This window comes from Chiroxiphia lanceolata, chromosome 19, assembly GCF_009829145.1.
Source record: "Chiroxiphia lanceolata isolate bChiLan1 chromosome 19, bChiLan1.pri, whole genome shotgun sequence".
NCBI classification, from domain to species: domain Eukaryota; kingdom Metazoa; phylum Chordata; class Aves; order Passeriformes; family Pipridae; genus Chiroxiphia; species Chiroxiphia lanceolata.
Genome location: NC_045655.1, coordinates 123,476 through 151,389, shown reverse-complemented (window position 1 = coordinate 151,389; position 27,914 = coordinate 123,476). Strand labels below are relative to the sequence as shown.

At 46.1% G+C, this 27,914-nt stretch overlaps 3 protein-coding genes and 2 long non-coding RNA genes across 8 annotated transcripts; 2 read left to right on the top strand and 3 right to left on the bottom strand.

The window, feature by feature from the left end:
• Positions 1-1,673: 1,673 nt before the first annotated feature.
• LOC116796120 lies at positions 1,674-24,113 on the top strand. The gene is made up of 3 exons (XR_004360270.1): positions 1,674-1,685; positions 13,780-13,782; positions 23,954-24,113. It is a non-coding gene; the product is annotated as an uncharacterized LOC116796120 (long non-coding RNA).
• DHRS7C (dehydrogenase/reductase 7C) lies at positions 2,850-14,762 on the bottom strand. Its single transcript, XM_032706458.1, has 7 exons — positions 14,549-14,762; positions 13,886-14,041; positions 9,131-9,243; positions 8,017-8,227; positions 7,826-7,918; positions 5,802-5,957; positions 2,850-5,305 (listed from the first exon to the last, which is right to left on the bottom strand). Exons 2-7 carry the CDS (start codon positions 14,037-14,039, stop codon positions 5,127-5,129), a joined length of 906 nt encoding a protein of 301 aa, XP_032562349.1. The 5' UTR covers positions 14,040-14,041; positions 14,549-14,762; the 3' UTR covers positions 2,850-5,126.
• LOC116796119 lies at positions 15,604-22,544 on the bottom strand. Its single transcript, XR_004360269.1, has 5 exons — positions 22,210-22,544; positions 20,143-20,357; positions 18,029-19,876; positions 16,386-16,492; positions 15,604-15,860 (listed from the first exon to the last, which is right to left on the bottom strand). It is a non-coding gene; the product is annotated as an uncharacterized LOC116796119 (long non-coding RNA).
• On the top strand, positions 22,592-24,113 carry BLOC1S3 (biogenesis of lysosomal organelles complex 1 subunit 3). Its single transcript, XM_032706459.1, has 2 exons — positions 22,592-22,953; positions 23,143-24,113. The coding sequence occupies exons 1-2, from the start codon at positions 22,852-22,854 to the stop codon at positions 23,626-23,628; spliced, it is 588 nt and encodes a 195-aa protein (XP_032562350.1). The 5' UTR covers positions 22,592-22,851; the 3' UTR covers positions 23,629-24,113.
• Positions 24,114-24,357: 244 nt separating this feature from the next.
• Positions 24,358-27,697, bottom strand: CCDC61 (coiled-coil domain containing 61). 4 transcript variants are annotated; one of them, XM_032706455.1, is made up of 15 exons: positions 27,583-27,697; positions 27,303-27,443; positions 26,747-26,909; positions 26,583-26,665; positions 26,332-26,489; positions 26,130-26,258; positions 25,967-26,042; positions 25,784-25,866; positions 25,591-25,703; positions 25,418-25,496; positions 25,254-25,318; positions 25,082-25,160; positions 24,948-25,010; positions 24,762-24,827; positions 24,361-24,668 (listed from the first exon to the last, which is right to left on the bottom strand). In XM_032706455.1, the coding sequence occupies exons 3-14, from the start codon at positions 26,892-26,894 to the stop codon at positions 24,764-24,766; spliced, it is 1,140 nt and encodes a 379-aa protein (XP_032562346.1). In that variant the 5' UTR covers positions 26,895-26,909; positions 27,303-27,443; positions 27,583-27,697; the 3' UTR covers positions 24,361-24,668; positions 24,762-24,763. The 4 variants fall into 4 exon arrangements, with proteins under 4 accessions (XP_032562345.1, XP_032562344.1, XP_032562346.1 ...); XM_032706453.1 differs by lacking the exons at positions 27,303-27,443; positions 27,583-27,697 and adding an exon at positions 27,444-27,504 and having other exon boundaries at positions 24,360-24,668; XM_032706452.1 differs by lacking the exon at positions 27,583-27,697 and having other exon boundaries at positions 26,747-26,906; positions 27,300-27,562.
• Positions 27,698-27,914: the final 217 nt, after the last annotated feature.

Below are 27,914 nucleotides of genomic sequence, written 5' to 3'. Positions count from 1 at the left end.
AAAATAGACCTGCAATATATATATATATATGTATATATATATATATTTATACAGTGGTCATTCAATGTTGTTTCACCCTAATCCACCCCAAGGCATCTATTAGCAAGAACCTCAGTTACCCCACCTCATCAGGTGGGCCATAACAACTTTAAGAACAACCAACCAACCAAACGTGAATAGGAGCTGGGGTAGACTGTATCCTGCAGCTTTGTGACACTCATGAAAGGATGTCAGTCAAGTATTTATACCCAAAGTCATCTCCTCATGACTTTCATGAGTGTTTGTTGATTTTATGATTTCTGCCTAACTTTACTGCAGTTTCATTATTTGCGGTGGTTTCAGCATTTGGTGTTCATCCAAGTTTTCCCATCCAGTGGGAAAACTGACAGAATTACACTCTCTGTCTGAGAGAATATCAAAACTATTTTGGCTGGAGACCAACTACAAGACTCACCTATATCTATAGAGTCACAAATAGTTAAAGAATAATTTAAATTGTAAATTCATTGTGAGAAGTCTGTCATGAGGTCATGAGGTTTGTGTCTGGTCCAACCTTCCCTCTGAAAGCCAGGTCAGTAGTGTTGTTCAGAGACTTAAGCAGTTGAATTTTGAATATATTGAGGAAATGAGATCTCCTGACCTTGTTGGCAACCTGTTGCAGTGCTTCGTTGCTGCAACTGTAGAAAAAGCATACCTAACATCAAATCAGAATGCCATGTCCTCCAATTTGTGTCCATTACCTTTTTTATTTCTACTGTGCACATTTGAGAAGTAACTGGTTCCATCTTCTCTATACCAACCCACGAGGTAGCTACAGATAGCAATAATATTTCCCTTTTCATCTTTAGAAAAGTCTGTCTTTACTCATTACAGTGTTCTGAAACTGTTCTGAACCTTCCGTTCCTCTCTATCAGTTGCCAGAGCGGTTGGTATTCACTCTGGTAGAAGCAGTCTCAATCCCTTGACCAGAACACAAGACCTTAATTCCTTCTCCTAGTTTTTTGTGGTAGAGATGTTTCTAACATCTTCACTGATATAGGAATTCCTGATTCCATCTGACTTTATGCTTTTTGCACTTGTAATATCTCTTTTTACAACAGATTTTTACCCATCTCATGTTGTTTCTGTGTGTCACTGAGGAATTTCCACCTCATCCAGAAACATGCTCGTTTAGTGTCCACAAGTCCTTTAGAAGATCTAAGTGGGTGCCTCATTTTTTTCTTAGCCTGCAGTTTACTAACACAGATGGCCAGTCTCTGCCATATGCTGTTTCCTCAGGATTTTTCTTACAGTGGGTTGCACTCTTATAAAGTGCTCTGTGTGAACAAGGGCTTTTAAATAATTGTCCAATAGGACCCCATCAAGATCAATTCTTAAATCTCAAACTGTTTGTTCTTCTCACATACTAACCATTCAAGAAGATATATGTCTTCTGCTGGATGTCTGGTAAACAAATTCACCTGATGAAATGCAAGATTTCTTATCCCTATTTGTAACCCAGGGTTTTGTATTCTGGTCTTCATGTAAACTTTTGACTCCCAGTAAGTCCTGGAACCACATTATTTGAAGGCAGATTAAAAACTGAGGCACTTTCATTCCAATTCTTTAGACCCAATCAATCTTGATGAATGTGGCATCTCAGGAAACTTCAGATACCTGTGGCAGAGATACACAGATCTACACTTGTACTGGCACTTCAGGGATGCAATTCCTATTATCCTGAGCTGCAAGTCAGATAAATCAGACTATAGACACCTGTTTCTTTCCACCACTTAAGAAGGGGGTCTGGGAGGTCAGCCTTGAGTGGGCTCTATCTAGGACAGATGTCTAAAATTAAACAAGAATCTCCTCACTTTTAAATTCTTCCTTATCTCAAGGGTCCTTGTGTCTAGAAATGCCTAACAATGTCAATTTTTTTGAACAACAAAAGTAACAGCTGATTTCAACACAAAACCCCATAAACTTAAAATAGTGCAGCTGCAGGTCACATTGAAAGAACATTATGTGCCCTTTGGGCATGTGAGCTTAAAAATTAATTAAAGGAGCTGTAGCTGATTATCTTTCTCCTATGACCTACAACTAAATCTGCAGGCCTAATGCTGTCCTCATTTATAAAAGTTAGTATTATTACAGAATCTACATAGATTAAATACAGTTGAGTGAGGCTCACAGAAAACACCTCTTACTGAACTTATAATATTTCTATTTGTTATCATAATATTTTTATATACAACAGATATCCACAGATGTGACAGCGAAACAGAGACAGACAAATGAAATAGAAAACTTCAAATTAAATAATTTATTTCCCCAGAGGAAAAAAAATACTGCTTCTGAAATACCAGTGGAGAAACATTGTTCTCAAGATGAGAAAAAAAACATCAAATAAGAGAAAAGTGTGACCTGTTTAAAAGGTCATCTAATCCTTCTTTTCCTCTAGGCAGGATAAACTAAAGCTACATTGGTTTTTTACAGATGTTTCATTAATCTCTTCTTTAAAGCTTGCAAAGACAGGCATTTGAAAATTTCTTTGGCAATTTATCCTTTGTGCTTAACTATTCTTAGCAGAAAATTCTGTCCCTGTAAATCTCCTTTGCAGTAATTTTAGCACATTGTCCTACTCAATCAAAATGTTTAATTCTATCTTCTTGGCAGTACATTTTAGGAATTTGAAAACCATTAAGATATATCTTTCTACTACTTTCTAGATTAAAACACATCTGTTCTTTAAAATTTTTTGATGGGTCACAGGTGTTATTTTACCTTTGTCACTCTCATTGCTATTTACTGTGGCTCCTTGAACTGTTCACATTTTGGAAATGAAGTTGCATGAAAAATTTCTGCTGATATCTAGAACATGCAAAATGGAGCAGAAGGATTATTCAGCTTATTTTAACATGTAATCCACTTGTTTTTACAACAAAGCAATAAAATAATAGAAATTAAGGAAATCAGAGAATTGTTAGAGTTGGAAGGGACCATCTTGTTCCAATCCCTGACATGGCCAGGGGCACCCCAATCTGGCCTTCCAGGGATGGGGTAGCCACAGAAAATGTTGATTCATATTTAGCAGTGATGTCCTACGATTCCTGATCCTTTTCTGATTAAATTACCCAGTTATTCTACATTTGGGTTTTGTGGAATTATGAAGGGCTTGGCTTTTGCTGAGGTACAGACACAGGTAAAACTGAGACCACAGCAAATGCCCATTTGTTTGAAGGAGTAGAGTTCTGGTGAGGAGCTAGAAAATTTTGAACAAAGTCATTGTTTGACTTCCCAGTTAAGGTATAGTCACTCACACAACAATAAAACCCCAGTGCTACAACAGAAAACAGATGGAGCTCCAACAGGTACTGCAGGAACTGTCTTCTTCTCCCCTGTGGTCAACTACCTCCCTGAGTCAGGTTTCTTGAAGTCCAAGTAATTGAGTTACAGATACAGCAAAAAAGTTAATGTCCCTGAAAGATGATAGTCATATATTTCCTTGCCCTCAGAATTCCATTCATGTTTGGAGACTCTGCTGATGAATGAGGTATATAAGTGATCTGCTGTTGAAAGTTACATGAGCAATGGGACTTGTAGCAGCAAGAGCAGTTTGGTTCCATGCCTCCAGAGCAGGTATTTCCTTTGTAGGTATTCTTCAAACAAGGCATTTTGACAGGACAAAATGCAAGTGGTCATGACCTCTTTGAGTACTGATGGCACAAGAAAGGGTGGGGGAGGGTTTGGGAAACAGAATTTAAGTCCTTAGATGTAAAACTGAAGATCAGGACATCCTTTCATTAGCTTTATTTATATTCTGGTTCAGCCCCCAGGATGAGATAAAAAGGCAGAGCAAGGCCTCAGCATAAACTGGGAAAATGTGATGGGGAGAGGAGCATAGAATGACTAGGAGTGAGAGAATTTTTGGAATATATGGAATTTAGATAATTGACATGAACAATGACCGTGTTTATGTTGGACATGATGATTAATTATGATATATGGCAGAGTGGACAAGGAAACTCAATGATCAGGAGCAGTCAAAAAAGTCAGAAAAATGTCTCAAAAGAGGGAATTTGCATAAGACATGCAAAAGAAGAAAAGAAGTGAAAAACCCAGGAAGCATCTGTATGCTTGTCTGTGAATCCAAATTGTTTATCTATTTTGAATGCTGCATGCAGCTGTGGGCTGCCCATCTTAAAAAAACAAAAACAAAAACAAAAAACAAGCAGTAAGCCAAAAATTATAAACAAGGATAATCTGGACTTCTTGCAAAGAGAGAGTGAATAGTTTACAGGGTTCTCCAATTTGGAAGACAGGCAACTGCATGGAATGTATGACGGGCATGAATGATTGGGCTTGAATGATTTGAGTACGATTATTTTGTGTCTCTCACACTAAAAGAAGTAGGAGAATATTACCTGACATCAGCTTGAAAGTAAACGTAAGGCAGTCTTTTTTTATATATGACTAGTTCATTTCCTCAGGGAAATAAGGATTTGAAAGGTTTGTGTGAAAAATGGATAGTTTTTAAAAAAATGCAGAGACAGAGTCTGTTTCAAACTGTGAAGCAGAATGCCAGAACCTGGAAGACTGCTCTATGTTTAAGCACGTACTCCAGGATCCTGTTGTGGATCAGATATTGAACTCGATAAGCCCTTATTGGGTTTGCCATTTGCATATCCTGTTAGAACTTCCAAAAAGCATGTCTGAGGAACACTCTGAGCCAGGCTCTAACTCTGTTTTCCATTGGTTTTTACTCCTCTCTCTCCCACATATCCCTACTTCCCCATCTCTTTTTTCCTGTAAGTTCCATCAGTTCTAGCACTAGCAGACTATTCTGGTGAGTTACTGCAGGTCCCCAAATTTTGATTTATATCGGGAATCACTGTATTATACAGTGACAGAGTCCCTAGTAGGGCTCTCCCCATACTGTTCTAATGTAAAAAATGACATCTCATATTCCCTAAATCCAGAAGAGTAGAAGTTCCATGGATGAATGTGTGTCAGTGGTAGTAGCTTTATTCTATCCACGGCAAGCAGCAGAAATCATTGACATTTGAAACAAAAACTTTTTTTTCAAGTCAAAACCAGAGAAAATAACTGAACAAAATCAATTTTCCTCCTCTGTCTTTAGTTTTTCCCTAATACCTGAGGCAACAATGGCAAAAAAATAGCTCAGGGAAGAAGGTTCGAATGTAAACTGCTGCTCTGGGGATAGGGTTGGCCATAAGCACCTCCCGCTTCTTCCTGCTCACTGTGCGCAAGACTTCCTCTGCTACCTCCACTGGGTGTACACCATATGCCACCTTCCTGAAAAAGACTGTAAATCAGAGAGGAGTGAGAGCTACAGACAGGTAGACAAACAGACAGACGACACACTGAGGGAACGGTGGTGAAGATACACAACTAGTGCATCAGTCAAATCAGTTAAATTCCTACATACTTTTAAGCCCTTATCCATTCTATTCTCTTTCTCAGTATGTCCCTAAGATTTTTTTACAACTTTGAGGTAAAATCTTTACAGTCCCTAAGAGAAGGAACAACCTGAGTGCACTGGAACCTTTGGACCTTTCATGCTCTCCTCCCTCTCTATTCTTGATACCCTGGTGTATTTATTTCCTCACATAATGTTGTCTCTTTCTATGTTCCTTCTCTTTTCACCAGGCTCATCTTACCTCTCCAATATCTCTTTTCTTTTGCTATCCATACCACTCATCCTTTCTGCCATTTCCATTATTTTTCCTATGCTCCTATCTTCACCCTGAAAAAGCTTCCATCTTGCTACATAGGCCCCATCTTCATCCATCAAAACTTACATTTCCAAATAGATGCCTCCCAGTTGCCAGGTGCTGGTTGGCGATGGTACGAACAGATGAAAGTTGGGTTCACAGTGCTGACAGAAATATCAAATTCTTCCATTTCAGCTCTAAGACAATCAAAAAAACCTACAGCAGCATGCTTGGAGGCAGCATCTAAAAGAAAAAAGCCCACATATGCATGTTTAGAGATATGATTACATGGATGTAGATATACGATAGTGCTCCATAAGGCACCAGTGTTTGGGAAAATGAGCATGGAATAATTAGCCAAAAGGCAAAAGAACAGTGAATTATTTCACCCAGTGAAATTATCATATAACATATTTGAAACAAGCAATAAGAAATTATTTTTATAGGACAACTGTGCATGAGGTATGGAGGCAGTCTCCTGGACATGTCGAAAAACATTTCCCAGTTGGAAATAGTCCTGGGTTTGGGAATGACCTAGGTTAGAGAATAACACTTCTATTATCTCTACAGTTCAAAAATGTCTTTGGTGGATGGAGCTGTCCCTGAGATGAGTCCCCACACCCTCTGTTTCTGCAGTTTGTAACACATCCCTAAAACGCAGTGAAATACATGTGCATTGCTGGAATGCAGGAGTACTAATGTTTTGTACACTAATTGGGACTTTGCCCTGCAGCAGCAATCCAAGCTACTTTTAACATTAGTGTGAAAGTAACTGAATGTCAAGACTTTTTTAATCTGAAAGTAACTGAATGTCAAGACTTTTTTAATCTGCTTTTAGTGTCTTTTTATTGAGGATGGTATCAAAGCAAGATGATAATATGTGAACCTTGACCAAAAAATGGAACTGTGCGTTCAGTGCAGCAGAGCTGCAAAGCACTCGTTCACCTTTTATTTGACTCAATTTACAGTGAAAATCAACCTGTGCATAATATAATCTAAACAATGGCACAGGGGTTCTGGGAATGGAGAGATACTTCTCCATTCATTTATCTTGACATTCTTTCTTCTGGCAGCTTCATTTCATGCCACATAAATATTAGTAGGGGCATCTCTCTGTTGGCTCTTCTGCTTCTCATGGTTTTATACACAAAGAGTGTATCTTGACACAATTATCTATATCCTAGATGGAAACCATTCCAGATGTCACATCAATGCATTGTTTCTTTTTTGAGCCTTTTTGGTAGTCCTTATACTTCTTTAGAATGGGACACCAAAATTGCACACATGTTCAAGATGTGGGCATTGCATAGATTTATGCGTAAATGTACAAAGACATAAAGATAGGTTTTGTTTTATTTTATTTTCTCTACTGCTTTCCTTACAGTTTCTGTCACTGTAATTTGCTTCCATGGAACCAAACATCACAATCCTGAGGTCTTGCGGACCTTTTAATTCAGAGTCCATTGTTCACTCTGACCTCCTGTCAAGCTAAGAATTTCTATTTACATCCATCCCAAGTTTAAAATGCCTTTTTATATCTATCCTATATTTTCTGTCCACTAACTTTGTATTTCAGTCATGCAAAGACCTTTCATCATAACTCAGGACAGCCTAGTTTCCTTAGAGCTCTGGATGAAAGACGTTCTTGAAAAATTTCTAGAAAGTCAAGCAGAATACAATTACTACATCTCCTTTTAAACTCCCACACATAAATCCATTAGAGGCATGAGGCTTCCTTTGCAAAGCAGAAGCTTGTATCTACCCATCTTTTATATTTACACACTATACTTCATTATGGTTTCTACCAATATGCCCAAGTATAGATGTAGATATATATTCTATCTATACAATATATATTTTTACATATATATTATATATTAAAAAAAATTGCTGTCACATTTGATATCTTCTTATCCTCAAGTACCTTAGGCAGCACCTTCAAAGGTACTATTTTAACTATTTCTTGCTGAGTTCCACTCCTACAAAAAAATTTCAGCCAAATACTGTATTAATAGTCTACTGAATTAGGGTGTACTTTTAATAACCTATTATCAGTGTCATGGACTACTCACAACCTATGCATTAGAATGGTTTTGCTATGTATAACTTACAGGCTGCACGAAATGGGATTCCTATTTTCCCTTGAATGCTATTAATTAGAACAATTTGGCCAGTTCTTCTTGAGATCATGTTGGGAAGAATGGCTGCAAAAACAGAAATGCGAGAAAGAACCACATAAGTAAAAGAGTTTAATGTATTTAGTGAAAAGGAGTGATGGTTGAATTGTAGATCTCACAACTACCTTTGGTTAATGTTATAGGTCCAAAATAGTTGGCATCCATTATCTTTTTATCAAGTTCCAATGAAATGCTCTGCACTGCTCCTTTCACCTTCATACTTGCATTGTTGATTAGTATATCCACACAGCCATAGCAATTCAGGATTTCCTTAGCTACATCTCGAATGCAGTTTATGTCTGAGATATCCAGAAGTATGAGCTTTGGTGCATATGTCTAATAAAGAAAAGACTCATAGCAATGATAATTGTTATCTAAAAAAATTATTTCTGTTTACTTGTCTTGTAAATTAATTTATCTTGACATTTGAATAAAGTGTTTTTATTATTCTCACATAAACTTCCAGGGTTTTTTTTTAACCTACTCTAGGAAGAAGGTAGTTCAGCAATGAGAGCTGGCATTGCTCAGCCTGGAGAAAGCTCTGGGTAGCACTTAAAGCCGCTTTCAGTGCCTAATGGAGCTCCAAGAGAGATCTGGAGAGGGACTTTGGACAAGGGCCTGGAGTGATAGGACAAGGGGAAACGGCTTTCCACTGACAGAGGGCAGGATTAGGTGGGATACTAGGAAGAAATTCCTCCCTGTGAGGGTGGCGAGGCCCTGGCACAGGTTGCCCAGAGAAGTTGTGGCTGTCCCATCCCTGGAAGTGTTCTAGTTGGGATTTGTTCCAAAGAGGCAGAGAAACTAAAAATTATTTTGATCTTTAGACCCATCTCCCAGTCCTTGAGCACACTAATTACAGGAAAAATGCATGACACTTCCCGTACAAATGAAACATTTGGATCCCTTTCACTCAAATTATCAGGTTAATTTCTCTGCTGAAGATTTCTAGCTGGGTGGCTTATTCAGAATGCAAGTGCATTCAGATGATTTACAGGAACTGCCTTGGATTAGCTCAAGAGAGCAGGATTTTGACATTGTGGTCTGAACACCTTCAGAGGCGTTTCTTTCTCTCTCTCTCTCTGACAGAGAGTTATTTTTCCTGGACTCCGTTTGGTGTATTACCTGGCAAACCAAAGTCACCATTAACAGTGAATCATGTTTCTTGCACCTTGTTTTACTGGGTCTAAAAGCACATTGTATACCTGAACAAGGTGTTTACCTCAGGCTATGAATACATACCATACTGGGGTCTGTCACGCTAATTAAGGCATCATACAAGGCTTCTAACTTTTCCCATGTCCTGCCACACAACACAAGCCTTGCTCCTCCTGTGTGAAACACACGAGAACATTCTAGGAGAGAAATACATTCAAAAGAAATAATTACAATAATGACAATTTGATTTTGCTTATTTTGCTTGAAAGGGGATGCCGTTTTTGCTAATGACATTGAATCCATGCTTTAAAATTAATTAATTTTGAGAGAATATATGTGTATAAAAAAAAAGCATTGAAATTTAATAGTGAGTAATAAATTCTAATTTAATGTAATGTTATTATGCACAATTAATGGTACAGCACAATGGCACTGTTTAGTAATGGGATTTAATAACAAAGTAATTGAGAAAAGAACAATATATCAGTTAATGAATAATGGGTTTGAGTTAGAAAAGTTTTTCTGAATATATTTCACAGACACTTTTCCTATAAATAAAACTGCATACAAAAATAAACACCCAAGGTCATTACAATACAAACTGCATCTTTTGCAAACCTTCATGTCTGATGCACTATAAAGAAACCAACAAACCTCAGTAAACAGTAACACTAGCTCTGTGTTACCCTCATGAAACTCTTGGCAACACGGAACTCATCTACAACTTTGATAAAGAGCAATATAGATAAACTCACTGCCCCTCACTGGTGCCCAGGTGGAGCACCCATGAGAGAGCCCTTTCTCCTACAGACCCTTCCCTCCAGATGTAACCTACCCCAAGAGCTTTATCTCCTGAGTACTAAACCTTCCCAGTAATCAGCAGAGCCATCAGGGATCAGCTTGTTCAGCTACATTCCCCACAGCCTTCCTGAGAAGAGAACTGAAAGTTTCTGGGAATGCTGGCTGGCATGGCATTTTCTTCATTCAGACACATTCTGAGCTGGGGATTTACCCCAATTTAAGCTAGGTCTCTGGGGAAGATTCTTCTCCCTTTTTCATACAAGTGAACTACAACTGTGCTCTTCTGAAAGTGGGGACTCACATAGCAAAAGGAACTGGCAGTCAGCGTTACCCACCATCCCCTCTCAGCACAAGACTGCAGCCAACTCATTATGCAGGTCTTCGTGGTGTGTGTGACCAATTCAAGCCAAATTATAAAATACAAGGCTGGACCACCTTGACAACTTCTGTCTGGTCTATTTTCTTGGTCTAGGTCGTGTTGAGGGAGAATATATTCCTCATCATCCTCTCAGTTTGACCAAAGACAGGCATTTAAGAATACGGAGCACAGATACCTCATGGGAATCTTTATGAATTCACTGTTAGGTTGTATCCCTGCTGGCAGTTGTAGGCTGCTACCAGTGATACAGCTGCACTGAAACAGTCCAGGAACCCGTCAAGGCTGTCCTCCTCACCAGGAAAAGTACATATTTGCCTGCCTTTATTTCTCAGAATAGATAATGTCCTGCAGATAGGCCTGAGGATACAACTGATGATGCGTCCAAGGCGCCCCAAACCAGAGGTCTGCTTTGCATGCAGCCAGAGAGTTAGCTGAACAATGGATTATATGTACTTTTATGATTGAAATCAGAGTTATTTTTCCTGATTAAGTCTTCCAAAAAGCTCTCAGCCGTGGAGCTCTCATGTTTGGTTTCTAAATCAAATCTATATAAAGCTACGTAGTCAGCACTGGAAGAAAAATGGAATATGGTCTTACAATGCCTTTCAGCCTATTTGTTTGTCTCAGCTCTTATGGCCTTTGTTGACAACAGAAGAACCCCAGTGCTATGGTTTGCTGTCCTACAAGAAGCATTTTCTTCATATTTCAATTTCCACAGGAAACCTAGTTATGCTCATCTACCAATTTAAGATATCTTAAATGCTCATGTTAGACTAAATATGGATCAATCTTGTATTTTTGCAAACCTGTGCAGCTGAAGGCTTTTATTTAAGCAATCTTTTTCATTATTTACAACAGTAATTTTACGAATGTCTTTCATTTTTTTTCTTTTCTAGTGGAGAAAAAAGTTTTATTTAAAGCCCAAAAGATTATTTGCCAGTACAACTATACCATTATTTTCCCTATAAACAGCAGTTGGGTCGATCTTATGGAAGAAAATGCAAAAAAGAGTACTGTGTCAACAGCAATAAAGGTGAAAAAGGGAAACCAATGATGCCCTCCTCTAGAAGCTTCCTGGACTTTTCTGAGTTATAGCACTCAGAAGAAACAGGAACTAAGTTTCAATAATAACCATAAACCATTGAAAACATCTTCAATCATCACAGTTTTCTTTTTAACTTCGCTGAATGTTGTCTTTAGTCCAGAAATTCTGGCATGTAGGAAAAATAATTCGGCTGTTTCTTAAGAGCTCACATACAGAGCTACTGGCCACACAGCCAGTATTTGAAAGCCCTGGACAAATGACCATCACATATGCATGAGTGGAGTGCACAGTAAATTTTGCATTATTCATTCAAGCCTGCAAATAACTTCTTGATGCCACCCTATGGGATACTGGTTGTAGATATATTTGGGATAATAAAATAAAAGTGCTGTGAGTTACCTCCTTTTTCATCTCTATGAAAAGGAGGGTGGGGGCACCACACACACAAACAGTTGCTTTTCTAGCCTCAAGAGACAGGCAACAGCTAGTCACAGGGGAAAAAAAGAAAAAGGAAAAAAAGAAGAAAAAAGGAAAAAAATTTAAAAAAAAGGAAAAAGAAAAATGAGGAAGGAAGGTTAATATGGAAACTGAAGTTAGGAAAATTGTCACCAAGGATCATGCAGTGCTGGAGCAAGACAGTTGGAGAAATGTTCAATAAATGTTCTTTATTCTTGGTGGGTTCCAAGATTTGGCTTGAAGCCACACCCAAACAGATCCAGCACTGGTGATATTTCTGCTCCAAGGGAGATTTTTATCTAGAAACCCAGACATCCTATAATTCTACAACATACCCAATCTCAGCAGGAGTTCTCTGAATCATGCCTCTCCAACAAAAATACTGAAATATAAATGTGCTGGTTCTAGCCAGGGTGGGGGTAACTTTTGCAGCAGCCAGGAGATGTACGGCAGGACCCCAGGGTTGTTCAATCCCACTCCAACCCTGCACAGGGCAGTCGCATTTTTCCAGTTTGCTGGGTGAGCAGTCAGGTGGCGTCGGTTCCACACAGTGAGTGATTGGTGTGAATCATTTGCCTACCTTGTACCCTCTGTCATTGGTATTGTTGATGTTCGTTTTCTTATCTCATTGCTGTTTCCAGTAAATTGTTCTTATTTCAACCCACGATCTCTGCCTTTTGTGTCTCTAATTCTCCTCTCCATCCCACCGCGGGGGGATGGGGGGAGTCAGCGAACAGTGCGTGGTGTTTCAGTGAACACCAAGTTGGGGAATACCATTCCTAAACCACAACAATAACCAACCTGAGAAAATGCACAGTAATTTTATCTTCAACTGAACCTGAAATGTATCAGGTAAAGGGAATGACTGGGTGGGATGAGGAGGCCAGAATTATTTCATACCTTGTCCTAAAAGCCTCTGTTGCAGACCTCTGCTCTGCTCTGCTAAGGATTAATTCTGCAGGAGCATTCCCTTTCCCCATCTGTTCTCTCCTTGGGAGTGCAGAGGTTTTAACAGACAGCAAGTCCTCATTAAAAACACCAAAATATAGCCTCGAGCTATGTTTGCCTTATCAGGCACTTGAACCTATTGCCCCTCTAGTGAAGCCTAGAGCAGGACTGTACATAAACAACATATGACTCAGTACCTTTAATCAACAGCACAATGTAGGCAGGAAATAGGAGTCAATAAGTATATCATAGACCCATATGGGTTGGAAAGGATCTTAAAGACCAACCAGTTCCAATCACCTGCCATGGGCAGGGACACCTTCCACTAAACCAGGTTGCTCCAAGCCCCGTCCAACCTGGCCTTGGCACTTCCAGCGAGGGGGCAAGCCACAGCTTCTCTGGGCAACATGCGCCAAAGCCTCACCACCCTCACAGGGAGGAATTTCTTCCCAATATCCTATCTAATCCTGCCCTCTGTCAGTGGAAAGCCATTTCCCCTTGTCCTGTCACTCCAGGCCCTTGTCCAAAGTCTTTCTCCAGGTCTCTTGGAGTCCCATTAGGCACTGGAAGGGGTTCCAAGGTCTTGCCAGACCTTGTCTCCAGGTCACCAAGCAATGAGCCATTTAAATAGAAAAACTATCTCATTCCCTTTCCTTCTGTCCTCTGAATTCACCATTACACATAACCAGGCTGCCCAGTTGGAAGTACTGGACGATGTCAAGGGAAGAGCAGTAACATGGGTGATAGAGGGGGCAGAGATACAAACAGCGACAGAGGGGTGAGCACTGTCGTTTACAGGGAGCAAGAAATGTTGAAATCTTTAAGGGCTGGAAAGAAATATGTGAAAAGTAAGACGACACCTGTTTATATGATTTGCAACTACCTTGCTGTAACAACCTATGTAATAAGATCTCATAGCAGTAACATGCTAAAAATAGCACTCAGTGTGCTTATAAAACCTCTCATCCTATTGAATTAAATAAATACAAAGCTCTGCAGTTCCTAGAAGTTTATCAACAGTTCCTGTGGCTGAGCCTAAAAATATAAATTTAAAAATCATAGTATTTTTTCATAAATATATTTCCTAATTTCTCCTTCATCCAGTCAGTTATGAAATATATACAAGGTAATGTATGCACATTTTATCACCCAGGGTGGTTCTCTGGCTATTTCTGTTCTCTGTTCTCTGAGAAGAAATGAGACAACTCACCCTTGCCTAGTCCAGAAATGGCATCCGTAATCACCACCACCTTGTTTTGCACCGCTGACTTGGACAATAGCCACCTGACTGACTGGTAAATATAAATAATTCCACTGATCCCTAAGAGAAGCAATGGTAGAGCAAGTACAGCAAGAATACCCATCTCTGTGGGAAACAAAAGACCATATGAGAGTACAGTAATCATAATACACATTCATTATTTTTCAAATATTCTTATCTAAAACCCCAATGTTTTCATATATAGAAAATCCAGTGATCAGAAAACCAAAGGTTTGAAGCAGTAGGTTGTTTTCCAATCAGTGAGTAGTATTATTATTTAATAGACAGGGTAATATTGTTTCTTTTTCTGTTTTTGTCATCTTTGTATGGTCTAGGCAAATCTGGATTCCTCTTATTCAAAATTACTATATGTTGGCAAAACCATAATAGAATGTAGATATATATGTATGTATATATGTACATATATGTACATTCTATTAGTTTTTAAGGCAAAACATAGGCTAAAATATAACACTGAACTTTTAATTACAAACTTTTAATTATATTGCAATTATTAGAAAACAGAGAAAAAGCTTTTAATCCAAATTTCAGATAAAACTCACAATAGATGTCTTTGCTATTCTAAAAGATACAGAAAATATAATCACTTACTATGGCTATGAAGAGTCCAGATACAGATAAAGCATTCTACTGTATTTTTGTAAATCTTTGTATTACAGGTTTAATTAAGATCCTTTAGCAATTTCATAGAGCATTGATTTGTTGAGGCAGCTAGCTCTGAATGAGAATGGCTATATACAGCCCCGTGACAGAGGCACTGCCAGAGTAAATATAGCATCCACAGTGTGATCCGCATGCCTGACCTATCTAGCCCAACAGCTTGGGCAGTCATATTAAAACTCTTCTTACAGTATCAATTCAACTGGACAAAGAACAACCTCTCCTTCTGCCTTGCTTTTCATTGTTCATAATAATGTTTTAATTTCTTGTGATTTGCCTTCAATTAACTTTAGACATCAAAACATTTGGGTAAACTCCATAACAATAGGTCTTCAAAACCAAGGAAAAGGTACCATAAAGAAGTTGTCCCTTGCAATGACCATAGTTCAGCAATATGAATGATTCATGAATGTGTCAGGAAAAGGTCTCTGAGCAAGCTGACTTCAGAGTCAGTGCATCATACAGAGCTGCTGCAGGCAGATGAATGCTGGAAAGCAGATGAGACTGGCATCCTGTGCTGCCAGGGGCTACAGGCTGCTTTCCACTCTTGGTATCTGCTAGACAGATCTGCCTCTTTCCCAGCAGTTTCAGGACCATATCAACTTTAGGTAGGTGATCTAACTCTTGCATTTCCTGCAGAGAGACATTATCTGTTCATAGAATACAGAATGGTTTGGATTGGAAGGGAACTTAAAGCGCTTCTCGTTCCACTCCCCTACCATGGGTAAGGACACCTTCCACTAGACCAGGTTGCTCCAAATCCCATCCAAGCCCCATACACGTTCAAGACTCCAAGCCTTGAACACTTCGAGGGATGGGGCAGCCACAACCTCTCAGGGGCAACCTGAGTAAAGAACTTGCTCCTAACACCTAATCAAATCTCTCCTCTTTTAGTTTAAAACTGAACCCCCTTGTCCTATCATTATCTGCACATATAAAAAAGTTGTTCTCCCTCTTTTTTATAAGCCCCCTTCACATACTGGAAGGCTGCAATGTGGTCTCTCCAGAGCCCTCTCTTCTCCAGGCTGAACACCCCAGCTCTCTCAGCCTGTCTTCAGAGCAGAGTTGTTCCAGTCCTCAGAACAACTTTGTGGCCTCCTCTGGACTCCTTCAACAGGGCCACATCCTTCTTGTGCTGAGGATCTCAGACCTGGATACAGTACTCCAGGGAAGGTTACAGAAGGGTAGAGTAGCTGTGATTGTTAAACCTGACAATCACACTCATGGGTTGACCTTTGAGGTTCTAGGGAGAAGAAGGCTTTAACCATAAATCATCCCTGGTTTGTTTTTTCAAAAAATTGTATTAAAACTGCAGTTCTGACAACCAGATTCACACTTCTGTTTGTGCGGTGTACCTGGCCATCTAAACTCTAATTTTGATCTCCAGTGAGAGAATGCAATCCTATAAATGATGAGTCACTGATGTTGGAGTGTTCTAACAAAGACCAAAGACTTTGTGGTTAGGTCTGCAGGTACCAGGACAGTGGTAGTTTTTGATGAGTGGGAATGAGTAGAAGGTTATTTAAGAGGGTGTAGAAGGGGACTTTTAGACATAGTTTGTAAACCTAACTTGCTCTAGAAGCTAATGATTTCAGGAAGCAAGATGTGTATTCTTGTCTGTGAAAGCTGATGTTGCCTGCCAAAGAAGTCATGATTTAAGGTTTAAGATTTCCAAACCACAGAATCGTATAGTGTGCCAATGCTTGAAACATTGCATGCGTTTCTTTCTCAAACAACTCCATCATGAATGACAGATATGAATAAATACCCATTTTCCAATACAAAATGGTCACGGTGTCCTGTAATGTACATCAGTTTCTACAGGAAAATGTAAAAACATTAAGTCAAATGAGCTGAGAAGTTGTGTCAAGCCACCTGCAGCAACAGAGAGGAAATCGGATTTTCCATCATTCTTAAAGTCCCAGCTATCTTCTCTTACTTTTAAAGCATCAGCTTTTAATAAACAAATGTGCAGTTCCCTATCAACAACTGAGCTAGTTTGTTCCTTTAATGGAACATGATGTGTTGTTTGTTTAATTCATTCGGGGTTCTGGAAATATTTATTTCTGGGAAGGTTAAACATCAAAAAAAAAAAAAGCACACACTAAAGATATTTATATGAGTTCCAAGTAATTTGTTTCCAAATGAACCCAGACAATGGTAAAAGTAATGCAGGAGCAAGACTAGGATAAGGTCAATGGAAAGAACTTGACAGCACACAATGTGTAAGATTGCAAACATACAATGCAAACATGTCTATTAATAAAAATGAACAATTTTAAAGGAAAACTGCCAAAGTCATCTGGAAATATACAGACACACAGTGACTGCAATAACCAAAACACACAAATCTTCCCAAGCACAGAAATCTCAGTCTGGTGAAGTTCGAGAAACGTATTACGCACTGCCACCTTCAGAGTACCCTTGGGAACACCAGAGGAACAGGAACAACTGAAAACTATTCTAGAGGGCAGTTCCCATTTAAAGGGTAAGTTACCTACAAGGAAACTTGAACAAAAGTGAGGCTTTCTCTCTCCCTCATCTGACTCTGAAAGTCTCTATATCCTGAGCTCCAGGAACTGTCCCAGATGATGTCAGGGTTGAACAGTGTCCAAATCTGAAGATCTAGAGCTTGTTTCCCTGAAGTGCTCAACCCAGGTCGCTGCCTGAGAGCATCAGCATGCACTTACAAACATCTGCATTACTGACATTGCACATTGTTCAGAAGTGCTTGACAAAGCATTTGGTGGATATCCTTTGATGTTTTGTTTGTGATTTTGTTATTTTTTTGGAGGAGAGTTTAACTCATTATAGCGAAAGCAATGATTAGGGGCACTGGTGGTTAGCATTCACCCAGGAATAAGAAACCAAGATTTCAAATCTGTGTCTGTTCCAGAAAGATGATTCCATCTTTACAGTTATCGTTGGGGGTTGTGAACTCCCTAAACACGGGCATACTCTTGTCCACAGCAAGGTTTAACCAGTCCAACATCTACAATTTCTTTCTTTGAGTAGAAATAGAAGGACATATGGATTTTCATATACTTTGAGAGGGTATATGTCTCTAACAGTGAAAGTCAGAGACATTTTTAACACTAGCAATAGCCAGGTAAACTGTTTTAATTCTGTGGTTCTTATGCTCCGGATAAGGGAACATGTAGGCTGTAGTGAGTCCTGTATTTTCCATTTGTCTCAGCCAAATGACACCGTAGGTGAATTTTACCTTTTTTGTCCCCCCTCAGCCCTTTTATCATTATTCTTACATTCTTATTGATTCTCTTTGTATTTTCTTTTGATAGCTCTGAGATCACTGAGCATACTGACAGGACAGTTTCTACCTAAAGATACTTTTGGTATTTGCTAGAATTCCTGTGTTTATACCTATGTCAACCATTTTTGAATGATGCTCACCTCAGAGACCTGTTGTTGACTTGCAGGATTAGCCCATCATTTAATACTACCATGAATATTTTCAAGCACTGAAAACCATAGAAATTCTTGCTTGAAAACGCAGTCAGCACCATGTTTGGTCCTGGGAGCAGCAAGAACATAATTTCCATTCTCAACGTAAAAATTGAATATTAAAAATTTTTTATTAAAAAGCTGCTCTTTGAAAAGTACTGTAATCACAATGCAAGAGCCAGACACTTTAAAATCAGAAATACAGTATCAACAGAAGAACATCTAGTTCAAGTCAAACATGCTGCCTCCTCAAAGTAAAAAACACTCCTCAGTCCATGCAATTACTTATTTGATGTTCTCTTCTCACACACGTAGAGCAGTGGTGTGCCACAGCATGTAGGCATGGTTCCTCCTATATACTCCAAAAGATAAGCATCTTGACCAAAAGCTACAAGGAAACTTGGTATTCATCTCACTAATAGAGACATACAAGCACATAGCCAACGAGCCCTCTGTTCTCCGAGGGAGATTCTACTGGGTTGACCAACAGGTTTCCCTCCAGCTTCCTGGTGGGCTTCGATCTGCTGTCAGCTTCATCACAATCCATAGGCACTCCTACTGTCGGAAGATCTCATATCTTCTTTGTACCCGATTTCATTCACTGATTTTTTCTACTTCTGAATAGCTTTTTGTAGACATCTTGTTGTCCTTTTTTTTCTCAAACTCCTTCCAAAGAAACAATCCACTCGGAATTACTTTTTGTCCATTGGTCTCAGTTTGGCAACATCCATATGCAAATTATGTGGTTCCAATCTGGTTACCAGGCAATCCCAACCTGATAAAGTGTTACTGATATGATTAGTGAGTGCCCTATCAAGACTCTGCACCTCCAAATTATCCAAGTTATCCCATTTATAACAATTGAGTATCAGTTATCTTATATGCTCCTCGAAAATAGTCATTGCACTTCAGACTTCATTCTTCTGCCTTGCTTACAGACAGTGTGCAACTAGAGCAAGAGAATGTTTTTCACACTGATGAGAGCAGACAGCATCCTTGTCCAGGAACTGGCTCAGACAGCGCAGTGGTTCCCTGTACACACTCTGGTCAGCTATAAGATCTAGTGCCTTATAGTGCTGCTGAAGGATTTTTTGCTCACAGACTCCCTCTTATGGATTTAAGGAAAGAGATCAGTTCTCACTGTGCACAATTTATCATGGCCAGTCAGATTATATTTTTGATCTGCTATCATCAGTGGGAAACTTTAAACATGTTTCACGGCTTTCAAATTCTGGTCTCCCTCATAACTTACAAGTGCCTATGGAAAACCTGTAATTGGCAGTAGAATGTTGTTTCACACTATAACCAAGTTTCCATTCCTTCAAGGATTTCAGTGCTTGGTGCCTCTCCCTTTATTTTTCCCCTCACTCCCAAATTCTATGTAAAAAAGATCACCTTAGCCTTCTCTTCCTTTCTCTTCCATGCCTTTTAAAACCTCTTCTATCTTTGCTAGAAGACCAGAAGACAGTTTTCCTACTGTGCTCCAGACTGGACATATGTCACCTTGTGTTTTCAACACTACACCCAGGGACTGTTTAATCCAGTTTTACACTATAGCAAATACATGAGCAAATATGTGAGGCTTGTCTGCAGTACATGAGCTTGGAAGTCAGTGCTAGTCTGTTTTTTTAACCACCATATGGTTTATTGAAGGATGGCAAGAGGCAGACTGTTTACCTTCACAGATGGTCTCATGCTGTAAAAAAGTACCTGCTGGTTTCAGCATACCATCCCTGAAAAATCTTCTGAGAAGTAAGTTCAGTTTTCAGAACAAGTCACCATTTGTAATTCTTGCTGCTGGAGACATTTAAGAAAAATAGCAAGTACTGATATCAGTCAGAAGGTCTCTGATGTTGCTTTAGAGATTTCACTGCTCGAAACACTTTAAGATTTTTATCTTCCCTACTCTCCCTGGTTTTGATGGTGACTGTGAGTCCATCTGATTCATCCCTAGAATGTCATAGGCCCAGAAATCATGACCCTGCAGACAGGGTGGTGCAGACTGAGCTCTACAGTACTTTCTGACACAAGGTAAATGCACTCCCATTCCACAGGATTCCTACCTGCAGCTCTGGATGGCAAGGCTAGGACACTTCCTTGCCACACCTTGGCAGTTGCTGGGAATGTCTTGTTCCAGCACAGGGATGCAACAAGCATGCAGAGTAGATGCTCCGCTTCCCTCTGAGCCACTTATCACCTACAAAAAAGTGGATCTCACAGCACTGCCTGTGTGATTTCCTGACCTCTGTTCTTTCCACAACCCCATGAGATTCCGGACCTGCAAGAACCGCAGATGAGCATCAGTCACGTAAGCTGCCACTGCAACATTCCGCCAGGCTTCAAATGCCACAGTCTGGCGCTGTTGCCCCTGTGCTTGAGTAGAGGGCAACTCTAAACACCCCAGAGGGCTCCATCTGTGGGAAGCACCCCAGGGTGAGGCTGGGGGTCCCCATGGGGCTGCAGAAGGTGATGTAGGTAAGGACGACACCACTGCACAACTTGAGGGCCTCAAACCTGTGAGGGGCAGGAACTCCTACACCTGCTCTCTGCTGTCTCTGCAGGGACAGAGGGGTCAGTGGGAGATGTACCTGGGAATGTGGCTGCACCTGCCACAGAGGGGGATGAGCACCCAGTTTCAGGGGTCAGAGCACCCAAAGCTGGGGCCTGAGTAGCCCTTGTGCCCCCACAATCCATGGGTTGGGGGCAACACCAAAACATCCACTGGACTTGGAGACACACCACCAGAACCCCCATATTGCCCAGTCTGGGGGAATTCCCCCATGCTCTCCTGCACCTGCCCACTCCCTGTCCTCCCAAACCTTTGCCCTTCCTCACAGCTCTCAGCTAGCTTTGGGGTAATGGCTGCTGGGGAGGTGCTGTGGGGTGGGGCAGGTAGGCGGCCCTAGACTATCACCATTGTCTCCCCACTCAGCCCAGGAAGTTGATGGTCCAGATGGGGATAGGGATGGGGAGGACATGGTGGTCCCAGGGGACACACCAAACCCAGAGGTCATTGCTGCCCCCACCCCTACACCCCAGATGACTACCCTGGTCCCTTATGCCTATACAGCACCCCTCACCCTCGATAGCCTCACCCTTAGTCCCATATAAATTCACAGGGTCCCCAACTCCCCCAGAGCTGGCCTCCCCTGGGAGCACCTCCTTCCCTTCTCCCAGTCACCACCTTGTGGCCAGCCCATCCATAGGTTTCAGAGTCAATGAAAGTGAAAGGGGTGTGAAATAGAAAATGAAATAAAATTTAGCTATTTAGCAATGTAAGAGTGACTTTGCAAAATGTAAAACTGCTTAAAAGTTTCTGCCCAAACTGTGGGCAATTGAGATAAAATAGCTTAGAGAATAGGGAAGGCTTTTTAGCACGTAGAGAGGGGTGGGGAACCCGAAACTGCTTGAAATGATAAAACTTTATGTAACTACTCTATAATGGTAAGAATAGGAAGTAAAACTAAATGCCTATTTAGTAAAGCAGACTGCAAAAAGAGTGTGTGTAAAGATAATTTTGAACTTGCTACTTTCAAACTGTATAAAAGGCTATGGTATTTCTTGGCTCGGCGGAGTGCACTGGGGAGAACACCTGCCCCTTTGCATTCCCCGGCCGTAATAAAAGTGCTTTTCAGATTGTCCGAAGGTTTCTTTGAATCAGGTGGTTTCCTTAGGAATGGCCACACCTGTGCCTTATAGATACGAGGGGCCTCTACACCCACCCCTCCCCGGAAAGCCTTTGCCCCATGGATCACTGCAGCCTCTGTGCCCCTACAGCCACCATAACCCTCTCCCCCAGCCCCTACAGGCCGCGGCAGTCCCCATACCCTTTCCCAGAGCTGCTCTCCAGCCTGCCACTCCTCTGCAGCTGCCTGGAGACCATCTCGACCCTCGGCAGCTGCTGGCTCTCACTGCCCATTCCCAGCCCTGTTCGACCCCCTGTAGCCCCCGTAGCCCCTTCCCAGCACCTACAGCTGCCAAAGGTGCTCTTCATCTCCCACAGCTATCCCGTGGGGGGGGGGGGGCGGTGCCGGGGGACCGGACCCCACCTCAGCCCCATCGGCGGCCTCTCCCCATCCCGCCATCCCCACACCAGTACTCCCAGCCCCATCCCAGGGCTCCATCCCTACCCCGGCAGGCGCAGGGTGGGGTCAGCACCCTGATACACAGCCTCCCCCGCTCAGACCGCGTCATGGAGAGGGGTGAGAGGGGCACTCCCGGCGGGGAGGGGCACCGTTCCTCAGTTTCCTCAGCCTCAGCCCTCCCCAGGGGATCCCGTTGCACAGGGACCCTCCCAAAAAAGGCGAGCGGGATGCGCAGGACCCAAAGTAAAAGCCCGCGGGGTCACGGCCGCGAGCGGAACAGGGCCGAAGGGCGTGGACAAGACAGGTAGGAGGGGCCTGGCCCCGCCCGGCGCGGCCAATCGGCGCTCTCGGCCCGCCCCGCCATCGCCGGGCTGCCAATGGCCGCGAACGTACGCGGCGGGCATGAGAGGCGGGTCCCGGCCGGAGGGGCCCTGTGGCCTGCGGAGGGCTCTGGATCCGGCTGCCGTCCCGGTGCCAGCCCAGCTCCTGCTCTCGGTTGTGGCCGCGAGGCAGGGCGGCTGTCCCCAGAGGGGGAGCCTCCGCGGGTCTTCCATTAAGCCTCTTGTCCGCGCTCACCATTTCCGCAGAGCAGGGTTACGACACCCGGAGCCTGCCAGCACTGCAGTGCCTCCCTTGTTTAATGGCGGCGTGGCGCATGCGCCGTCCGCCGGCAGAACCCGGCCCACCATGCCGAATGAAGGCACTTCCGGGTTACCGCCGCGCGGCACACGTGATGCGAAGGCCACGTGGTCCTCCCATCATGTGACCTGCGGCGTTCGCGGGCAGGAGGTGGGAGATTCTCGTGGGATTGGAGGGGGAGGACTGTGGTGGGAGGTGTCCTGGATGTGGAGATTTGGGATCACTAGGTGGGCCGTGGGAGTCTACGCGGGGAGGAGTGGGGGAGGGACTCCACAGGCCAAGCCCGGAGCGCCCCCCCCTTCGGTGATGTCCCCCTGATCCCCCCCCCGTGCCCCTCAGGCCATGGCCGCCCCCCGCCCCCTCACGGTGGTGCCGGGCGAAGCCTCCGAGAGCGACTCGGAGCAGGAGCTGCTGGTAGGGGCGGCGGGGGGAGCCCCCGGGGCCGGGCTGAAGGTGCCGGGCGAAGCCTCCGAGACCGAAGAGGAGGAGGAGGAGGAGCATAGACCGAAGACATCCCCAGTGCTGGCGGAGGAGCCGGCGACGGTTTGGGGGGGCGGCCGGGGGAGCCCCTCGCTGCTGCAGCAGCGGCTGCGGGAGGGGACGGGGCGGCTGCAGGGGGCGGTGGGCAGCGCCCTGCGGCAGAGCTACGGCAGCGCCGCCCGGAGCCTGGGGGGGCTGGAGGGGGCCCTAGGCCGGGCGCAGGTGACCGCCGCCGCCGCCGCTCACTGCCTGCGCCTGGCCCGCCGCGACCTGCGCGCTGTGGCCGACACCATCGACATCGTCACGGCCTGTCGCCTCCTGCCCGACATCCGCGTGCAGCTCTGACTGGGACGAGGCACCCCGTTCACCATCCCCCACTGTGGCTGTCACCCGCGGCAGCAACAACGCCTGCCAGACATCCACGAGCAGCTGCCGGCACCACTCCTGTCCTCATGGCATCACCAGTGCCGCATCTGCCGTGGTTGGCTCATGCCTGTCAGCATCATCACTGCAGTGTCCTGACGAATGTGTGGTTGCGGTGGCATCGAGTCGTGGCTGCAGCAGCTCACACTGACTTTGAAGATCTCCTCACCACGGCGGCATCCCCAGTGTGGTCACAGTGACACCAAACAGTGGCTTTGGCACAGAGACCACCACCCGGTCACCCCAGGACCTCTACACTCTGGTGACATGATCACTGCTAACCCCCTGGCCAGCTGCCACCATTCCTGAACTGCAGCCTCACGCTGGCTCCAGTCACTGCTGACCCCACCGTTTTGTGTGACACAGAACTGAATAAAGCCATGGTGGTGTCAGAGCCACAATGGGGAGCTCGGCCAGTGCCATGGGGACAGTAGCGTTGCAGGAGGGGGGACAGGGACACACAGGGGACAGGGTGCAGGGGCAGGGTAGGGCAACATGGGTCCTGCTGTCATATTGCAGTGGCGTTTTGAGTTCACTGACAGCCCAGAGGATAGGATTGGTGACCTGGGGTATGTATCCCCCATGTCCCCTATCACCCTCTGGTAACATCCTGGTGCCCACCCCCCGACACACATATTGCGTCCTTCCTGCCATGTCCCCAGCAGCGGGATATTGAGGGGACAGTGAGTGAGGACAAGAGGACCGCAAGAGGGGGGACAGAAGCCCCACCCTACCCCAAGAAGAACATGCCCTAGGGCCAGACAAGGGTTTATTTGGGAGAACACTCGCCCCACACCACTGTCCCCCCCTGAACACAGGGAGGGGGGAGGGTTCCCAGAGGGGCTGGGAGTCCCTGGGGAGGAGTCACATGCAGGTGTCCAGGCTGTCCATGTACTCTTGCAGCGCCCACAGCCGGGCATCAATCTCAGCCAGCTCAGCCGAGGGCTCCTCAGAGTGGTTCTCTGGGGAGGTCAGTGCAGGGAAAATGGGTTAACGAAGGCCTGAATTAGGTTGGGGGGCACCCTGAATATCCAGGGACTTGGATGGGGCCTCACCTTTACCAGGCGCTTGCCAGCAGCACTGCGTATGGGCACCTTGTGACTGGCAGCCAGGCGAGGTGCCTGTGGGAGAGACTGGCGGTCACTGGCGTGTGTCCCCCCACTCCTTGTGCTCACCCCACTTTAGCATGTAGATGGGGGGCCCCAAATGGGTGGGGGGACCCCAAAGGGGCTGCCACTCACCATACAGGGCCATTGCAGGACGAGGTGCTCAGGGGTCTCTGGGTATGGGTCACCCTCCTGTCCCTGCCCAAGATAGGGGGGTTTAAGAGGTGCCAGGAAGGATGCCCAAGCATCCTGCCCCACACCAGCGTTACCTGTGGGGCATGGCCTCGGGGCACTCACTGCCTTTGCTGCCAGAGCTCACTGCTGAGCACCAGCTCTGGAAGCTTGTGGCTGCAGGGAGAAATGGGGGTAAGGGAGGAAGTTGAGGAAGGAGCTCCAGCACCCAGTGGGTGCCCCTTGGCCCTCTTCATGCTCCCCACTCACCCGACGAGCTGCGCCCATGGCTCCTCACCGGACTGGAGCTGCCAAAAGCTGCCCTGTGCCGCTGGCTGCACCCAAGGGAGGTGGTGAGTGGGAGCAGGGGATCCCCCAAGTGCTGAGGAGGAATGGGACAGTGGGATGGTGACAAGTTCACTGTCACCACTTACTTTCTGAGCTCAGCCTCCTTCTGCCGTCGCTGTCGGGCCCTGACGAAGGCAGTGGGGTCAAAGCGTGGGAGGCGGGAGCCTGGTGAAGGAGTGAAAAGGAGAGAGTCAGGATGAGGAGCGGGTGAGCCATGTCCTCTCTCCACCCCATGTGTGTCCCCCCAAGCGACCCACACCTGCAGGTGATGGGGATCGCAGAGAGGGGCGGCCCCGGCTGCTCCTGTGGCTCTCCAGGGATGCCGAGCGTCGCTCCTGGGGGCAGGGGGCTGTGCTGGCAGATGTCCGGCGGCTGCCAAGAGGACCAGTGCCATGAGGGGGGGACATCCCATGGTCATGAGGGTCCCCCTGTACAGCCCACCCCAACCTCACCCCCTCCTGCAGGAGGCCAGTTCGGCTGTCAGGCTCTTCACCCGCAGCTGCAGCCTCTGCTCTGATGCCTTTGCCTCGGCCAGCTGCAAGGTGGGGGAAAAGGTTCACTGTGCATCCGGCAGCCCCCCTTCCCACTGCCAGCAGTCCCCAACCTGCAGGCCCCCCCATCCCCTCCCAGCCCACCTGGGCAGCCAGCTGACGGTGCTCACGCTGATGCCGGGCCTCTGCCACCCGCTTCTCCTCCAGTGCCCGTCGCAGCCTGAGGGGGATGGCAGGGTGTGGTCTGGGGGCTCCTTCCTCACCTTGAACCCCCCAAACCCTTCTGAGCGCTGCAGGCCCCACTCACGCGTCCCGCAGGTGCTGGATCTCCTCCAGGCGTCGGGCCCGGAGCCGTGCCAGCTCCTCCCGCAACTCCCGCACCAGTGTGGCAAGGTCCGGCCGCCCAACATAAGGCAACGGCAGCGGGTAGTGGATCCTGGGGAGGAGCACGTGGAGGGGGTGAGGCTGGTGTCACTCCTCCATGACCCCTGCCCAGTGTTCCCTGTCACCTATCAAACTCCACAGAATAGACGAGGATAAGGTAGCGCTTGGTGCTGAGGGGGGAAGAGGAGGAAGGGGGAGGCCGGGCGATTGCCCCCACTTTCCGGCTACGCAGGGTCTCCAGGTCGGCGTAGGTGAGGAGCTCCAGGCTGACGGACTCGCTGCTCTGCAGGGGGTTTGAAAAGTGGGGGAGGCTCAGTGGGACACACACCCCACATCTGCCCCCAAAATGCCATGTAGGGGAGCGGCGCAGCCACACCTGCATCAGTGCTGACTCCAGCATGCTGCAGAAAATGCCAAACTGCTTGAAATTCCCCGTTTTGCGGGTCAGGTCCTCGATGACTGCGAGGAGGGGGGTACTTCGGTGAGTGGCAGTCGTGGGGAGTTCCCTCGGTCCTCCCCCAGCTCCCCCCCGGCACTCACAAGCGGCATCGAACTCGCCCCTCCACAGGTCGGCGGTGCCGTGAGCCTCCACCTCCACCTGCAGCGCAGTGCGAGCCAGGGTCACCCGCACCGTGTATGTCCCGGGCCGAAAAGTGCAGTCGGCCTGCAGGTACCGCGGCTCCGCCATGGCGCGGGGGGGGGTCTGTGGAGAGAAGGCACCCCGGGGGAGACAGGGGCACCCCAGGAGTAGGGGAGGCACCCCTAGAAACGGGGAGGGCACCCTCGGGAAAGGGGACCCAGGTTGGAGGGCTTGGGGCAGGTGAGTTGGGCTGGATTCTGGGGTGGTGGCTTCAGGGAGGGAGCGGGAGTGGAACTGATGGCGGGGGCACAGACAGGGGAAGGCAGCGGCGAGGCCAACAGCATCAAGGAAGGTGACCAGGGAGAACCTCAGGGCATTTGGAGATTAGGCTCTGCTGGGGGGGGGGCGTGGAAGGCAGTTTGAAGGGCTGGAGAGTACAGAGGGACACGGGGAGAGCCCAGGGCCTGGGGCTGCTGCCTGGGAAGCAGGGGGAGCCAGGGCTTCGGGGGCCTGTACCGAGGAAGGGGAACTGGTGGTCAGTTCTGGGCGCAGCGGGGCGGGGGGTGGCCCGGGCGTATGCTCAGGCGGCAGATGGCGGGAGCAGCCCCGCCAGGATTGGTGCTGGGACCGCAGGAGAGTCCGGGCCCCGGGAACGACCTGCGGAACCGCAGCCCGCCGGCTCAGCGCTCACCGCGATCCGCCGCGCGTCGGCCGCAGCCCCACCCCCCTAGCCCCGCGCCATTGGCCGGCCGCGCCCCCCTCCGCCGCGCCATTGGCTGCTCGCGCCGCCTGTCATCTCACTGCCGTTAGCCGCTGGGCTGCCCGCCGGCCTCTCGCTGCCATTGGCTGTCAGGCGGAGCCCGCCTCCCGCCTCCACGGCGCCTTTGGTTACTACGGCTGTCAGTCTCGAGAAGAGGAGGAGCGACGCCTGCGTGTGGAGCCCTTCGACCGTGGCGCCGGGCAGGCCCCGCCCCCTCCCGTCGATCACGGCCTGGCCCCGCCCCCTCCCACTGGTCGTCGCCGATTCCACTCTATTCCCGCCCTCCGGGAGCGCGGAACGGGGGATACGGAAGGGGGAGGAGGGGGGAGGGGGGGGGGGAGGGAGGGAGGTGGGCCTGGGCTGGAAGG

What these genes read in the sequence shown, in the direction of transcription:
- BLOC1S3 (XM_032706459.1), top strand. Translation starts at nt 22,852, where the DNA reads ATGCCGAATGAAGGCACTTCCGGGTTACCGCCGCGCGGCACACGTGAT. An exon ending in GCGGCGTTCGCGGGCAGGAG is followed by an intron (nt 22,954 to 23,142) that starts GTGGGAGATTCT and finishes CGTGCCCCTCAG; the next exon opens with GCCATGGCCGCCCCCCGCCC.
- CCDC61 (XM_032706455.1), bottom strand. Translation starts at nt 26,894, where the DNA reads ATGGCGGAGCCGCGGTACCTGCAGGCCGACTGCACTTTTCGGCCCGGG. An exon ending in GGGCGAGTTCGATGCCGCTT is followed by an intron (nt 26,666 to 26,746) that starts GTGAGTGCCGGG and finishes CCCTCCTCGCAG; the next exon opens with TCATCGAGGACCTGACCCGC. An exon ending in GCGATCCCCATCACCTGCAG is followed by an intron (nt 25,497 to 25,590) that starts GTGTGGGTCGCT and finishes CTCCTTCACCAG; the next exon opens with GCTCCCGCCTCCCACGCTTT.
- DHRS7C (XM_032706458.1), bottom strand. Translation starts at nt 14,039, where the DNA reads ATGGGTATTCTTGCTGTACTTGCTCTACCATTGCTTCTCTTAGGGATC. An exon ending in GCGTGACAGACCCCAGTATG is followed by an intron (nt 8,228 to 9,130) that starts GTATGTATTCAT and finishes TTTCTTTATTAG; the next exon opens with ACATATGCACCAAAGCTCAT. An exon ending in ACCTATAACATTAACCAAAG is followed by an intron (nt 7,919 to 8,016) that starts GTAGTTGTGAGA and finishes CTGTTTTTGCAG; the next exon opens with CCATTCTTCCCAACATGATC.